At 33.4% G+C, this 17,370-nt stretch overlaps 1 protein-coding gene across 6 annotated transcripts in view; it reads left to right on the forward strand.

The window, feature by feature from the left end:
* The window catches only part of EPC1 (enhancer of polycomb homolog 1), an 83,802-nt gene extending 66,642 nt beyond the window's left edge, over positions 1 to 17,160 (forward strand). For 4 of the 6 annotated variants that reach the window (XM_079105864.1, XM_079105866.1, XM_079105862.1 and 1 more), the window contains 10 exons: positions 763 to 922; positions 3,447 to 3,623; positions 3,711 to 3,800; positions 3,881 to 4,029; positions 5,060 to 5,412; positions 12,178 to 12,296; positions 12,377 to 12,445; positions 13,241 to 13,382; positions 13,494 to 13,857; positions 15,771 to 17,160. In XM_079105864.1, the coding sequence (XP_078961990.1) occupies positions 763 to 922; positions 3,447 to 3,623; positions 3,711 to 3,800; positions 3,881 to 4,029; positions 5,060 to 5,412; positions 12,178 to 12,296; positions 12,377 to 12,445; positions 13,241 to 13,382; positions 13,494 to 13,857; positions 15,771 to 15,843 (1,696 nt within the window). In that variant the 3' untranslated portion in view covers positions 15,844 to 17,160. Of the gene's footprint in view, positions 1 to 762; positions 923 to 3,446; positions 3,624 to 3,710; positions 3,801 to 3,880; positions 4,030 to 5,059; positions 5,413 to 12,177; positions 12,297 to 12,344; positions 12,446 to 13,240; positions 13,383 to 13,493; positions 13,858 to 15,770 lie in introns of those variants that run through there. The other 2 variants (XM_079105865.1, XM_079105867.1) reach the window with 2 other exon arrangements.
* Positions 17,161 to 17,370: the final 210 nt, after the last annotated feature.

The raw sequence follows: 17,370 nt of genomic DNA on the forward strand, positions 1-17,370 counted from the left end.
CACCATTTTATGTATTCATTTCAACTTTTCCACCAATCTTCACCAAAATTGTTAAGGTAAAATTCCAACTTTTGTTTTTTTCCCACTGTCATTATGTGCGAAGACAAAGCTATGAGACAGAAAAGTAGAAGGAAGAAACAAAACAATTATTTAATATTTAATTTTAATATATTCAGCAAATAGTTAAGGTTTAACTACATTTAATTACTTTATGTCCAATTGATGTTTATAATTATATTCCAGTCATTAATGGTCATAAGAATTTGTACTTAAAAAAATAACTTTTTAAAATTTTCTTTTCCTCCCTACTTTATTTAGGTATAATTGACAAATAAAAATTGTACATTTTTGTATGTTGGTCAGAGTGTATAAAGTTGTCTTCATAAAATGAATAAGTTCTGGGGCTGGGGAGATAGCTCAGTTGGTAGAGTGCTCACCTAGCAAGTACAAGGCCCTGAGTTCAATCCCCAGCACCGCAAAAAAATAAAAATAAAAAATAAAATAAAATAAAATGAATAAGTTCTGAAGACCTAATATGCAGAATGGTTAATAACAGTGTATTATATAATTAAATATGCTGCAAGGAAATCTCACATCCCCCACCACACACCACACACACAAGGTAACACTGTGAGGTGATGGATATGTTAATTAGCTTGGTTGTAGTAATCATTTCACAGTGTGTATTTATCAGAACATCACATGCTCTTTGCATATAGTTTTAAACTTTGTGGTTTTTTTTTTTTTTTTTTATCATTTCAGGTATAATTTGGGTGACTACAATGGAGAGATCATGTCTGAGGTTATGGCACAGAGACAGCCAATGAAACCTACTTATGCCATCCCCATCATCCCTATTACTAACAGCAGTCAGTTTAAACATCAGGAAGTAATGGATGTGAAGGAGTTTAAAGTTAATAAGGTGATTAAACTTTGTTGTGATAATAGTGTCAGATAATGGAATGATATTTTATCATTTGAATAGGAATAAAAAGTAAACACAGCTGGGTGTGGTGGCACACATCTGTAATCCCAGCACTCAGGAGGCTGAGGCAGGAGGAACACAAGTTCAAAGCCAGCCTCAGCAAAAGCAAGACGCTAAGCAACTTGATGAGACCCTGTCTCTAAATAAAATACAAAATAGGGCTGGTGATGTGGCTTAGGGGTTGAGTGCCGCTAAGTTTAATCCCTAGTCCCCCTCCCTGCCCATCCCCCCCCCCGCCCCAAAAGGTAAAAGCACACAAAAAACCTACCAAGAAGTGTGCTGCAAAACTTTACTGTATCTTATTTAAAAAGTAGAAATTTGTAATTAAAATTTTATTTTTATTTTGGTTATTACCTTATAAAGGGAAAATTTTGTTACTGTATCTGATAAAAAGAGTATTTTACTAGTAGTAGGATTATCCAGTGTTGAAATAATATAAACAAAATATGAAGGGTTAGGGAGAAATACGTGAAATTTTTCTTTTGTGCATACATCTATAGGTAAGCAAAATGAAAAATATAAGTGATAGTTCAGGTATCTCTTTTTAATAGTTTATAATATAGATAGTGGTTTAGAAATGGAAATATTTTGAAGAATAGAATTTAACCAAATATTCCACAATTTGTGAAGACTGAAGTTGGTGAGGGAAAATAAAATTAGTGAAGGGAAACTGAGGAAAATAAAGGAAGTCAGGTAAGTGGCACCTTCCTGAAAATTATGCATCTAGGGAAAAGGTATTTTATGTATTTTTTTATATGAAATTTATCGTGAAACTTAAAACTCACAATTCCATTTTAGTGGGTACATCACAATCAGTTTTGTTATCTCCCCCCATATTGTTTAATACCATGTTTCTGCCATTTTTTAATTGCAGTGACACTAATCTTCACACCTGAGTGTCATCTTGCCATCCCATTTAGAGTAATGATTTCTGCATTCCATATTTTTTCCCCCATCATTTAGAGTAATGCCAAGGGACCATTTTATGAGAAAATAATGGACATTTTTATTTTTAAAAGTGTTGGGAAATTAGTAAGCTGAATAAAAAGTTATTAATTTTGATAATCTAGAAAGTGAGGGCTCTACAAGAATTTTTTTCTTTTTCTCATAAAGATATGATCCATGGACATTTAAATTTTATACTTAATCTAAATTTTATGTTCCACTTTTATAATTTATACCTTTAAAATTGAATAAATGTTTTTCTACTTTCAGTATTTTAAATCTGTGGTTCCCCCATCTGACCTCTGTGTGGTTTCCCCTTATCTGAATCCAGTGTTACTCTTCAGTTGTATTTCTAGATTAAACTCTTGTAATTATTCTGTTACTTTTCTCTTTATGTGCCAGAAATGTGAGCCCTCACACTTGCAGGTACTTTAAATTTCTCTGAATTAAGACAGAATTCTTAAAGGGATTGTTTCATTATTTTGATCATTTTATTATAGGGTGTTTGGATCCCAGATTTTATTGAATAAGATCAAGATTTGAATTACGTTTGTAAGAAAAGCAGTAGCTAATAATATAAAGCACTGTTATATGAGACCATTGATAATAACTTTTGAGTAATGTTTTGCTTTGTAATTAGCTTTCAATTCAGATCTTTCAGCACTACAGTAGAAATTGTAGAAAGATACTTTATAGTTTAATAGTTAGCTTTTCCCAGTAAACTATAATGCCATGAACTATATAAGAATTAACACGAATTCTTAGTGTGTTTACATACCATAATTCTTGCCATCACTTTTTTCTTCTAACAAATACAACGCTTTAATCTTCTTTACCTGTTGCCTGCATATCAAATTCATGCTTATTCTAATCTTTGCTATCATCTAACATCCCTATTTCTAACATGCATTGTGTTTCATCCACTTAGTCTCTCTTGACTGTTTTATTTTCATCCTTTGGTACTGCTCAAAATCTTAACACTCCAGAAAGACTTAACTTCATTGTTATTGTTCAGCTAGCTAATCCTTACTGTTTACTTTTATAAATTCTCAACATTATATTTTTGTTTACCACTTTGTCAACAGTTGTGTTAGTTTGCTTTGTGTATCGGTAAAATTGTTTTCATTATTATTTTTCCTATGCTGATTTGTTACTGCTTGAGCTAAGGACTAGATATTCCTCCCCCAATTCCCAGAATTTCCATAGAACATAAAGAAATATTAGGGGAGCCAGTGGCAACTATAGGACTTCAGAAGCTGGAGAACTTCTGTTCTCTCTTTATACTTTCTTTGAAACAAAATAATTTATAGGACTATGTTACATTGTAGGATATATTCCTTCATGCTTTCCCAGAGACCAACTTCAATGTAAAATGACCAGACATAAAAGTCTTTTTTTATGAATATGAACACATTCATTATAGCAATAAACTTTCTTTTTTCTTACTTCCAAAAAACCCCCACAGTTTTATAGAACATGGTTTCTAGTGTATAATTAATTTACATCTTTGTTGCAGCAAGATAAAACCGATCTTATCCGACCGAAACGGAAATATGAAAAGAAGCCCAAAGTCTTACCATCGTCTGCTGCTGCTACTCCTCAACAGACGAGTCCTGCTGCACTGCCAGTCTTTAATGCTAAAGATTTAAATCAGTATGACTTTCCCAGCTCAGATGAAGAACCTCTCTCCCAGGTAAAAATATAAGAATGTCTCTGTTAACAGAGGGGAGAAATGTAAGAAGCCACATGTTTAACCTGTTTTATTTATTTTATATTAAAGGTTTTGTCTGGCTCTTCAGAAGCTGAGGAAGAGAATGATCCTGATGGTCCCTTTGCTTTCCGTAGGAAAGCAGGCTGTCAGTACTATGCTGTAAGTGTCAGACTTTATTTGTAAATAACAATCTATTTGCATTTAACTGGTGAAATAAAATAATTTGGACTTTCTTTTAGCCTCACTTAGACCAAACTGGCAACTGGCCTTGGACTAGTCCTAAAGATGGAGGATTAGGGGATGTGCGATACAGATACTGCTTAACTACTCTAACCGTACCCCAAAGGTGTATTGGATTTGCACGAAGACGGGTTGGGCGCGGTGGAAGGTAAGATATTTTTCAGCATTCCCAGTATAGGGATATTTTAGACAGTGAAGTAATCAAATTCAAAGTTTAAAGTGAGGCAGTCTTCTGAACAGCTTACCAGTTACTATTTGCTGTTCTTAACTGATTTGTTGATTGAAATATTTTTGCCTCTCTGCTACTGTTCTTACACAGCCATAGCTCACATGATGTATAACTCTCATGAATTCCAAATGGATTTACTTTTCTTCCTAAGATGGAATAACTTAGTAAAATTATCAAGGGAAAAAATTCTAAGAAAAGGCAATGGACAAAGACAAATGTAAATTTGTCTTTATTGCACATACTGTATTAGGCTAAACAAACTACCAAAAAAAAATGTTGGGTTCTGAAAGAAAGGACTTAAATAGACCAAAAACTGTCCTGTTAACTAGGGTAATGGTTTTTCTAACTTGTTAACTTAAAGAATCTGTATGTGACCCAATCTTGACATCCCAGTTTGTCAGGATTTAATTTTTCTTCCTATATAATTTAAAGATCTTTATGTGAGTTGTTTGTATAGGAGGAAGAAAGGAATTGCAGAGTCCATAAAAACAAAGAAAAATAAGCTCTTTGGTTCAAAACCAACTTGAAAAAAAGAACCTTTATCAAAAACTGAGATTTTGAGTCTGATGTGCCTATAATCCTAGCAACTCTGGCAGTTGAGGCAGGAGGATTTCAAGTTTGAGGCCAGTTTCTGCAAGCTAACAAGGCCCTAAGAAACTAAGCAAGGCCCTGCCTCAAATTTTAAAAATTTTTAAAAGGGGGATGAGGGTATGACTGAGGATGTGACTCAGTAGGTATGCACCCCTGGTTCAATCCCCAGTACCCAAAAAAAGAAAAAAAATGAGATTTTGGCCTAAAAGAGCCAAAAGCTGAAATAATCAACTGTATAGATTTTAAATACTTAGTATGTTTTTATTCCACTATTGGAAGTTGGGAAAGAAAGGAAAATCTTTTATACTATCTCTGAATTGCTATTTTGAATAAACATTACATGTCTTATTTTTAATAGGGTCTTACTGGACAGAGCTCATTCAGAATATGACAGTTTGTTTCGCCATCTGGATTTGGAAATGCTTTCCTCGCCACAACATTCTCCAGTCAATCAGTTTGCCAATACCTCAGAAACAAATACCTCGGACAAATCTTTCTCTAAAGACCTCAGTCAGATACTAGTCAATATCAAATCATGTAGATGGCGGCATTTTAGGCCTCGGACACCATCCCTACATGACAGTGACAATGATGAACTCTCCAGTAGAAAATTATATAGGAGTATAAATCGAACAGGAACAGCACAACCTGGGACCCAGACATGCAGTACCTCCACGCAAAGTAAAAGTAGCAGTGGTTCAGCACACTTTGGTATGTTTATTTCTGATATACATTTTTATGGAGGTGTTGGGCTTGTCCATTTTTTTGAGTGTATAGTCTGTTAAATTCCTGACTAAAGAAAAATAAGTACTTACTTGAATCATGTTTTAGTCATACCTTTGCTGTAATCCCTAGGTATATGTCTTCATTTACCCACACATACAAAGTGGTTTGTTGCTACTGAATGTATGATATTTGTTTCCTGAATGAAGTCTGTGAACCACAACATTCATCAGTCATTTTCAATTAATATGAAAAAAAAATGGAGCCTAAGTTGTTAACTGTTTTATGCTTGAATACTTCTAGTTTTTTAGTCTGCTTAAATTTAAAGATGAATAGACAATAGGTATGTATAACTTACATGCTAACACAATAATTTTAAAAACTTTGAAAAACTACATTTTCAGAGAAAAATATTTAAGTTAAAGGGTTATTTTAGTATATTAAAAGTATTTTCACTTAATATTGACTTACGCCTATATTGTGAAACATACGTAAAATTAATGCTCTCTACTTAAAATATTCCATTAATTTCGGCTTTCGATTTTAAAGTTTAAGTCTGCCTTATTGAAACATACAGATTATAGAAATTCACTGTCACTATAATTTTTTAAGGTAATTTAAATACAGATTTTGAAAGTACTATAAATGTCTTTATTCCCTATTCATCTGTTAAGGTTATACTTTATAAATATGAGAATTTGCCCTTATTCTTGAAGGCTTTTAGAAAACGTTTCAAAAACTAACTTACTTGGTGCTTACAAAGAAATACTTTTATGAAATGGGAGTCTTTCAGCTTATGAGAAAAATAATCACATTTCAGAAATCAATTAGAAGATAGTTTTTCTGAGGGTAACATTTTGTTTATTGAAAGATGGACATATTTTTTCCTATTCTTTTCAATTTTCTCTTAAATTTTGTCAGAGTTTCCTATATGCTTAGAGACTAGATGCCTACAGACTACTATAGGTTAACAGTATTTTTTCTTTCATATTTGTGAATATTCCAGAGACCAAAAGCTTTTCTTTTTACACTCTAAAGTACAATGCTGTTGTATCATATGTGTATTTTACAGAAGTGAATTCAACTATAGGCCCCTAGGGGAAAAAACTAAAATTTAGCACTTTACATGTTATATAGAATTCTAAAGCATTTCTGCTGAATGGATTCTCCAGAGTGAGCCTAGAATGGGAGAAGAGAATCTATTTGCTATTCTCTTACAGTGTCCCTATATGCTACTTCATTCGTAGATTAAACATCTCACCCCTTTTGTTATCATTATAATTTAAAAAAATTTTTTTTTAAATATTTTTCATGCAGCATGGCCCCCAGACAGAAACCAAATTTCTTCATCTGGTACTTAAAACCAAAGAAACCCTGATTTGGTCCGATGCTAGGGAAAACACTGTGTTGGGTTTTTTGAAAGAGAAGTTTCCATCAGGACACATATTCCAAAGGAATTATCAAGGCTTTATTTTGACTGTACTGACTTTCACATTATATCAGATCGAGTCCCTTAATATCTGCTGCTTAAGCATATGTGCTTAAGTTCATGTGGATTACAATTTTAGTCATCTTTTGATTATTCAATTATTATAAATATTAAAATGTATACTTATGTGATGACACTAGTGTTGCTCTCTGGTTTGACTCCCTTTCTAAGGTCTTCTTTGCACTTGTTTTTAAGTAGAAAATACTAAACGAAGATATCAGCAGTCTATTTTACTGAAGTGCATAAATTATAACAGACCAACTTTTATAACCTCTGATTCATTTGCTCAGAATCTTTTTTGTTTGCTTCCCAGTCTCTGCCATTTTGCAGTTATGTAAGCAAAAGGATATGCTGATGACTCAGGTGTTGGGTAGTCTCCTAATCCAGGTGTTATTGAGTACTTGGTCCTCTGCATACTGTGTAGCAGAATAGCACAGTGTTGAGGAACTTGGAAAGACCTCCCGAATGTGTATTTAGAATTTCTAGGACTAGATTTTTTTTACCAAAATGGTTTTTAAAAAAATAGTTAATATGTTATTTGGACAGTTTTCAGATACAGTTATCTAATTCTTTTTTTTTTTTTTTTTTAATCTACAGTTGCACCTTTGAAAATTTAGTGTTTGTTCAGTGACTCATTATTTGTGTGTGTTTGAGTTTGGGGGACATCAAATTAATAGCATTAATACCTATTTCATAATTAGAAGGAATGCTTACATAAGAGTCCTAAAATAATTCAGAAAAACTGAAAAGAGAAAATGACATTTAAACCAGAATGATCAAGTTCAAGATTTCAATTCCTAGTTTCCAATGAAATTTCAACAGCACTGCATATAATTTTTCTAAGCTTACATATCTGTACTAAAAATCTGATTTGTTTTCATAAGTGAAGAAAAGATGCAACTAGAATCTTGTTCTAAGTCTCAGGTTTAACAGTGCAATTTACTTCAGTTTGTAACAATTTTAATCTTATTGTGGAAGAGGAACTGTAGATTTGAGGACTAAATATTTGTTACCAAATTACATATTTTTCACAGTAGAAAATAGATTTAGTGTATAGCATTAGAAGCAGAGTGAAACAGCGCCTGTAGTAAAAATGCATTAGTAGTTCTACATTGAAGAATTGTCACACTGAGAGGAATATTTACTACAAATAATTTTCATGTTCAGGTCAACCACAGTCAAATGCGTTCTGGTCTGATCATAGTTTGCCACCAAATGAGTATCAACAAACTTTTGGGTTTCAAATTGGATTTCTAAAGGGCTGAAAAGGGCTCATGAACCTTATCAATTCAAGCTCATTAACTATGGGATCTTACTTTAGTAATAAACTACCTGGATTCATTTCACTTTATTCAACTCTTTGAAGTTACCTTCTTTTATTAAAATAATATTTTGCCTGTGTACTGCTCAAATAAATTTCTAATTCAGCAGTGTCTTTTAAAATAGGTTTTGGGATTCCATTTGTCTCTAAAAAAAGTAGACCTTTTGATAATCTAGACTCCCTAATTGAATTTTGAAATGTTTATTTCCAAGCACCTGTCGCCCTTCCCACCCAACCACTTTTGAGCATTTCAGTAGAATTGCTCCAGCAATAGGCAACAGGTGCTGCAGGGTCACAGCATGGTTTCCTTGCATAAAGAGCAGACTCCTAAAGTCAGGGGATTTCACATGGGTTCCTACCCAGAAAATTGGTTAATTAGAGGCTACCAAAACAAAGATGGTTTCTGTCTTTGCCTTTGTTTTGTGTTTTGTTTTTTGTGTTTTTTTTGGCAGTGCTAGGGATTGAACCCAGGGCCTTTTGCTTGGAAGGCAAGCACTCTACCAACTGAGCTATATCCCTAGCCCTTGCCTTTGTATTTTTAATGAGGGAAAAATTATCTACTTTCTAGATAGTTAGAAAGTTTATCCATCTATTGAACCAAAAAACTGTCTCCTTAAATTTAACCCTACAGGTTTGTGTTTTATTTGTGGAATCATCTGAGTGACTATGCTTGCTCTCCAACATCATATTGCCCTTCAGATATCAAAGTCCTGGCATGCTTCCTTCCCTAGTCCCAATACTCAGTTAGGCATCCTCAGCTTTTAATTGTAGCCTGCACATTACTGTTCTGCCCTATAGAGTCTTGTTTGTCAGATACTCTATATATGACTTTTAAAGCACTTGACTCATACTGTTGGTACCTAAAAAGTTTATTTCTTGAAAATAATATTAAACCTAAAACAGAATTTTTGTATATTTGTTTTTAAATTTAAAATTTCAGTTAATTTGATGGGATTTTTTTATTTTTCTCTTCCACTACTGAATATCTGTTTGATCTCAGGGAAGTTTCTGGATCTCTATCTAACGTGAAATTATAGGCAGAAATTACTAAGGGTTTCTCCTGATCTCAGTCTTTTGTTTCTTTGTTTGATACTGTGAAACAGTTCTATTTCTAGATTTGATGATCTATCGGTAATAACCCTATTTGTGTGAATTATATATTTGACATCCACACCAATATATGGAGGCAAATGTACAATAAAATTTTACACCTTTGGTACTTTAGTGCGTTCATAGAGATTTAGGGCTGCATGGTCATTTTTGCTTTTTACTTAGCATTTAATTAGTTTTTTTGGGGGGCGGGGCACAGGGGTGCGATTGAACTCAGGGGCACTCAACCACTGAGTCACATCCCCAACCTTATTTTGTACTGAGCACTTCGTAATTTTTCTGTAGCCATAATAATATAAAATCTAGTTCAGATCATATTTGCCCACATTTACTATTTTACCTTTGTCCAAGCTTTTCTACTTATTCATATATCCTTCTTTTGGCTTGGAATTTTATTTCAAAGGGAAAAAAAAAAGTAAAATCATAGTATCTCATAGCTGAAAAGAACCTTAATGGTCTCCTAATTTAATCTCTTTCACATTTAAGTGAAGGTACTGAATCACAAAAAAAACATTAAATTTAATCTTTCTGAAAAAACACTCAGCCAAATATGGTGGAGCAGGGAACTATAAATATCTTGGCCCCCAAACCAGTGTTTTTTTATTACCTTCCCTATCAGTCTCTATGTTGCTTTGTTTCTTTTAGATCATTTAGCAAAAACATTAGTCAGAATTTTATAACTAGACTCTGTAGACAATATGACAATATCTAAGAAATAGACTAACAGTAATCTAAAATACTGAGTAATTTGTGATTTAAAGTTGCTTGCATTTTTATTTCTAAACCTGTATCAGGAAATTAACAGTTGTTTAAAAAAATGAAATTCATCAAATTTCTCAAAAGATTCATTAAGTTGTTAATTTAAATAGTACAAAAATATTTGGAACTTTATTCTATTTTGATTTCCAAATAATTATCACTAAATTTTTAATTAAAACACAAACAGTTTTACCAAAGAATACTTTAATTCTTATAAATGAAATTTTGTGTGAAGGTCTTCAGTGTTTGCTGTTTTGCTAGATAAGTAATGACCTGACCTTCCAGAAATGTTTAATTTTTTTTTAATATCTGAGCATTCCTTACCAGAAAAGTCAAGGCTGAGATAAGTGATTCAGACTTGGGAAGCGAAAGTGTGAATCTCAAAAACAGTAAAATATCTAATGAATTAAGGATCCTTGGGTTTAAGCAATTACTTTTTATGGATTTTTGAATTATAAGGATAATACTATATTAATTATGAACATTCTTTCAGGGCAACATTAATTTTTGTAGTTTTTCTTTTAAGTTTTGACCCAAACATGCCTGTTATTTGGAATGGTCATGTTGATGAAGTTACTTTTCTGTCAGTAATCATATAATATCAATAAATCTTCCCTGTAGATTTTAGGTCTGTGGATTATAGTGTAGTGGGAAAGGAATTAATCAAAGTACAGATTATCAGTTAAACAGATTTATAATATAGACACACAGTAAGAAAACCAACAGATTTTTTGGAACAAGAAATAATTTTTTTGCTTTTGTAGCCCAAAAATTTAGTTCAGCTCAAGTATAAAAACCTGGGTAGACACTAATAACTTATGAGTCTCCTTGATTCTATTTCATGATTTTCTGATCCATTCAAAATATTATGGAATTTATTACCTAAACATTTTTTAGTTGTATCAGAAACAGTATCCTGGGAGATAAAGCAAAAGATTCTTTGAGTTATAAGTGAAAATTATAAAACTTGATGAAGTGATATTTTAACTAAATTATCAGTAAACAGCAAATTAGGGGAAGTATTTTGAAAACATCAAACTTTAGATTGAGGAAATTTGCATGATTTATAGATTCCCTGGTACCAGGGATGCATGATAACCTCTTTTTGTTTTGTTTACTCAGACATGACAGGCTTCTTAAAGAAGCCTTTAAAATCAGATGTATTGTGATTGTATGTGCTTTTTTTTTCTTTTTTTTTTTTTTTAATTGGCAAAAAATTTAAAAAAGAAAAAGGTTTCCTTTTTAAAAACTGCACACACTTTTTTGGGGGAGTAATAAATGAACATTTTTTTGTTTGTTTTTTTTAGAACTGAGCTCTCCATAGACAAACATAAGTAGCATAACACAGTGTCTTTCCTCAGACATCATTCTGTACAGTAAATCAACATAAACAACTCCGTTCTTATTGACTGGATTTTTTCCAGGTGGGTTAATTGGGTGGGGAAAATTAATTAACCTTAACATTGGAACCTCTTTTCTTCCTGTTAAACTTAAAAGAATGGGTTCTTTTAAAAAAAAAAAAAAAAAGGTAATAAACAAACAACCTTACCTTTCATTTAGAGGAAATCTTTGTAATAATTAAAATTAGAAAATATGTAGAAGTTAGTATTTATACACAAAACTATTAGGGATCATCTGAATGCATTGAAAAGGTAATATGGATAAAATAGAAGCTAAATGGTAATTATCAGATTTCTTCTCAATTTCATTGCAAAGTTGAATTCCAAATCTATGAATTAAAAAAGCTGATATGACTTTTCTACACTGTCTAGCACAAGCGTCACAGCTTTACAAAAATAATGGTGTTGAAACTTGGGAAGTGAGCAGTTCTCTTTCCTACATTTATGTTAGGAAGCTTAACTTTCTTTTTCTTTAAATAAAAGCCATTCTCATTAAATGTGGTAACAAAAATGCTGAAATTTCCATTTGGAAGTGATCTTTAACAGGATCATGAGCCTTTATCAAATGCTTTAATTTTGCACAAAAACTTTTTTAACATTGGATTTATTTTAGTATTGTTAGATGTATAATATCTTGTACATTTTTATTAAACGTTTCCTCATTTTATGTTCAGCATTTACAGCCGAACAATACCAGCAACATCAACAGCAACTGGCACTAATGCAGAAACAGCAGCTTGCACAAATTCAGCAACAGCAAGCAAATAGTAATTCCTCCACCAACACTTCACAGGTGAGGGATTTGTCTGTCTTATGATTATCCCTCATTGTTTCCCACCAGAGTTCATCTCTAATTACCAACTGTTGTCATAGAACCTTGCATCTAACCAGCAGAAAAGTGGCTTTCGCCTGAATATACAGGGTTTAGAAAGAACATTTCAGGTGAGTATGGAAGCTATTGCCTCTGCTCCCTATTTAAAAAGTAAAATAAAAAGCATAGTTCAATGAAATGGAGATGCTGTCTATGAGTCTGACCTGTAGTCTGTTAATGTACTTCTTTAATATATAATCCCACCCACTTCATTATCTCAGATCTTTTAATTACTGAGACTTTAAAATGTTACACCAAAATGACCCTTTTACTCTTGAAAGAGATCACTTTTTTAAGCTGAAAGCATGATAAATATTTCCATTTAGACACATTTAAGCCTAAAAGGCTGAGATTCAAATCTCTTAAGCATCTTTCAGAAAAACGTCATTGTTAAAAATTCAACAAGCTTCTCAATTTTTAGGTTAAATCATGATGCCATCATTTCTTACCTCCATTTCTTAGGAGGTAGTTATCTTATTATCCAAAAGGTGCCTTTGGTTGTGTGTGGGGGAGTGTGTTAGCTGAAAGATGTTTACATATTTGTTCATTCCTTCATTCATTATGTGTATTTGCAAATCACTGAAATGTTTTAGTGGCATATTTCTTGTCTAGCATTTTGGGTTGGAGGTTGGAGGTTTGCTATTGCTACATTATAAAAAGGCCATTTTGGTAATTGACTTGTACATATATGTATTATATATTATTACATAAAATCAAAATTCATAACCCTCAAGTTAGACTTTTCATTCTTTGAATGTCAAAAGAGATAAAGAGATTTCAGTGGCTTGCCATTTTTATTTATAATCAAATGGATTTTGGTATACCTTTGTAGCTTATACTGATTAGATTTCTTTTGGACTTTCTAGGGTTTTGTTTCTAAGACTTTGGATTCTGCTAGTGCTCAATTTGCTGCTTCTGCTTTGATGACATCAGAACAACTGATGGGATTCAAGATGAAGGATGATGTGGTGCTTGGAATTGGGGTGAATGGCGTCCTTCCAGCCTCAGGTAAGGATAAAGACATTCAAAAGTTTGACTTTGATTATGTTTGGAACATATTTATAATGCAAGCCACAAAGTTGCATATTGTTTAGACACTTCTTTTCTTTTCCTCTCCAGGAGTATACAAGGGCTTACACCTCAGTAGTACTACACCAACAGCACTTGTACATACAAGTCCATCAACAGCAGGTTCAACTTTGTTACAGCCTTCAAATATTACACAGACTTCAGGTTCCCACAGTGCACTGAGTCATCAAGTAACTGCTGCCAATTCTGCAACAACTCAGGTTCTGATTGGGAACAAGATTCGATTAACTGTACCTTCATCAGTTGCCCCTGTAAACGCTATTGCCCCAATAAATGCACGACATATACCTAGGACTTTAAGTGCTGTTCCATCATCTGCCTTAAAGCTGGCTGCCGCAGCAAACTGTCAAGTTTCCAAGGTCCCATCTTCATCCTCTGTAGATTCAGTTCCAAGGTGAGCAGTTGTTTTAAGCCTAAAAATTCTACCTATTTCTCTATTTTCTCTGCTCTTTTCCTGTTATATGTTAAAAATGTCTAGATAAAGCAGGGCCTAGTGGTATACACCTGTAATCCCAACTAATTGGGAGACTGAGGAAGGAGGATCACAAGTTCAAGACCAGCCTCAGCAACTTAATGAACGTCTGTCTCAAAATAAAAAATTAAAAGGGCTGGGGGTATAGCTTAGTGGTAAAATGCCTCTGAGTTCAGTCACTAGTGACCGACCCCCCCCCCCCCCGCCAAAAAAATATATTGTATAGATGATAATTGATTCAGGGACTAAGCAGATGAATGTTGTAGTTCAATATTAAATTGAAACATTGTATAGTGTATATTGCATATGTGATTTGAATACCCCTTTCTTAGGATAACAGTAGCTTATAATATTCTCAATTTTCTTTCTCCTTTGGATGCTCTCTTTAAAATGTTACTTTTGTTTATGATTTGTTTCCATAGCTTCTTGTGTAAATAGTTTAGAATCGATAGAACCTAATATTATTAGAACCTAATACTATTAGAATACTAAACTGCTCTTGATGACTTAGAGAATGCATGCCAGATCAATTTTTAATCAAGCCATTATTTCCTGTGCTCATTTATCTTCTTGGGTTTCAATATTTTAGAATTTTTGCTCAGTCTCTGTTTTAAATATCAATGATAACTGAAATCCTGTTGTTTATAAGATATTAGAAGAGAAACGAAGAGAAAGACAAGTGTTTTCCGTTTAATTAGAAAATAAGCTTTAATGTTTGAAAAGTTAATGTAGAAAAAATTGTTCTAGAGGTATCTTAAAGCATTATATGCTTATCAAATTAGGTATACAGATGATGGGTATAATTTCAATACAAAGAGAAGTCATTTCATTGCAGGGGAATTCTGGGAATGTCCTACAAAATAGTATCAGGAAAGAAGAAAAGGCATTTCAGTTAGATTGAGTGGGAAATGAAAATACTAAGTTGGGAAAGTAACTGTTTAATGCTTAATAAGTAAACTCTTTTCTTAGAGGTTTGGGAAGGTTAGTGGTTGACATTGGAATGGCAGGGAAAGACCAGGCTCTGGAGCATCTTGAATGCCAGATGGACATATGACTTCCTCAGTCAAGGGTGACCCAGAGGAAGGAGCAAAGTTTTGAAGCAACAGATCATAGTCTTTTGTTTCCAAACTCATGTATCTCTATCCTCTTCTAAATTAAGCAGTAGTCATTGCCTGCTGAACACCAGTTCATTCTTACTATGTCAACTCAAAGCTATCAGTCAGTTATAGTTCTGGCACACAGACATATATATATACACATACATACGTGTGTGTATATATATGTGTATATCATCTTGATTTTTATTGCTATATAATTGTATAACCATGGAACATTTACAGTATATGAAGCTTTTTATGTCCCTGTCCCTTTGTTTAAAAGTAGAAAACAGATCCGGCAGATTCTTAGCCCTTGTAAAATTAGAAAACTAGTGTTCTGATTATTAGCTCAGTAGCTGTCCCACTCAACAGCATGTATTAGGACATTGTTAAACTCCTGACATGATAGTCATATTTGTTCCTCTTTTAAACTCTCATAAAAGTTTTAATATAGGAAAGTGAAACTATAGTCACCTAAACTTAGGAATTCTTTTTGTGTATTTAATATCTAGATTGCTTGGGTGCTTTGACAGTTTTATTGGTGATATAATTGACCATAGGATTTGTAGTTGACATCAACCTGATTTCTGACTGTATACTCTTGAAAATAAACTGAGTCATATTCGTCTCTTTGTTCTTATTCCAATAATCATTTCTTCTTGTTATTAAAAATAAACTTTTTATTGGGAAGATAGTCTTTATCTGTAGCAAATAAGTAATTGAACTTTATTCCAACAGGGAAAATCATGAATCAGAAAAGCCAGCACTGAACAACATAGCAGACAATACAGTGGCAATGGAGGTGACGTAGCTTCCTCAGGAGTGGAACTGCAGCCTGGGGACTTGATTAGGTGCTATGCATCAGTAGCATTTTGAATGCAAGGGATGATGGAATGCAGCACATGCGTTTCTGTGGCAGCTGTGGGGACTTGACAGCAATGCTCATCTCTCATGCTTCAATTTTTCTTTTCTTACTGTTAATAGGAAAAAAAATCAACACCTGTAAATTAAGAATACAGCAATTATCTGTACAGTACTGCATATTTGTAATACCCTTGTATATATGTTACTTGAATACAGAAATGTTCATTTGTGATGCTTTGCACTTGGGGGTGGGGGGTGGGGGGGAAATAAATTGCAACAAAGAGTGTGAGATGTGAGATTGTATAGAGATGAAGTGTCATCACATCATGTGCATGGTGCGGAACCTGCTGTTTTATCTATTTATTGTGCCGTGTTTACAGTTTTTTGTACACTGTACCTTCATTGGTTCCTGTGCTGTAGTAAATGTGTTAGGTAGCTGTGGACTCCTTGGTATTTTGTAAATGGTATAACATAACTTGGTTCCCCTCTGGGTCCTTGAGTTTTCTGTGTATCATGTGAAAAAAATGGTGACATACATACAGAATTTTACAAAAAAAAAAAAAAAAAAAAAAAAGGCATCAGTTTTTTAAAAATGGGGAATGTACTGTTAAATGGGGATCTTCCTGGTCTACTATCATTAGGACAAGTAACAAGCTAAAAATGAAGTCTCTTGAATCTTCCCATCCCCACTTGGCCCACAGAGCTGTGGGTGGTTTCTGGTACTTAAAGCACTAATGTTATGTTGCTGCTCTACAAACAGCCCAGTAGTCCCATTTCCTTCCACACCAAAAAGTGTTAAATCAAGTATGCAAATGGAGTCCTTACAACTGGAGTTTATGTTGTCTTGCCCTTTTTTTAGCACAAAAAAAAAATGTACTTTTTTATTGTCGAATTGTTTAAAAGACTTCATTCTTTACTTGTTCTTACAAAAAGGATATAAGGGAGAAGAATGCAGTAATTGCTGTACGTGTATCATCATTCCAGTTTCTAAAAACAGCCAGCCAGCTTTTTTTCCTTTTAAGATTCTCCAGAAGGCTGCAAGGCCAGAACCACAAATATCGGGTGCCTTCCTTTGGAAATTTTTGACCTCTCTTCTGTGAAGAGAATGGTACTTAACAGACTACTACTAGTGCTTTGTCAGTACCGAAGTCTGAATGCCCAGTCCAATGGCATACATTATCCTTAAGGTTTTTAATCCCACCTGGAAAAATTGTGATAGAATTCTCACAAAATAAACCCAGGGCATTACATGTTGACAAACTAATGTGTAGTGGTCTTTTGCTTTTATTTTCAACCTGAGAACTTTTGTGTGACTTTGATTACAATCATTCAGTAGTTTGCGGGGAGTGGGGTGTGGAAGTAGAAAGTGATAACTTCAGATTCACTCTTTTCAAAAATTATTTTTTGAATGACTACTATGCTTAGGACTGTTGTAGATTCAGTAAACAGTGAAAAGAAAAAAGTCCCTGCCTTC

Source organism: Sciurus vulgaris (genome assembly GCF_902686455.1).
Source record: "Sciurus vulgaris genome assembly, chromosome: 12".
NCBI lineage: Eukaryota > Metazoa > Chordata > Mammalia > Rodentia > Sciuridae > Sciurus > Sciurus vulgaris.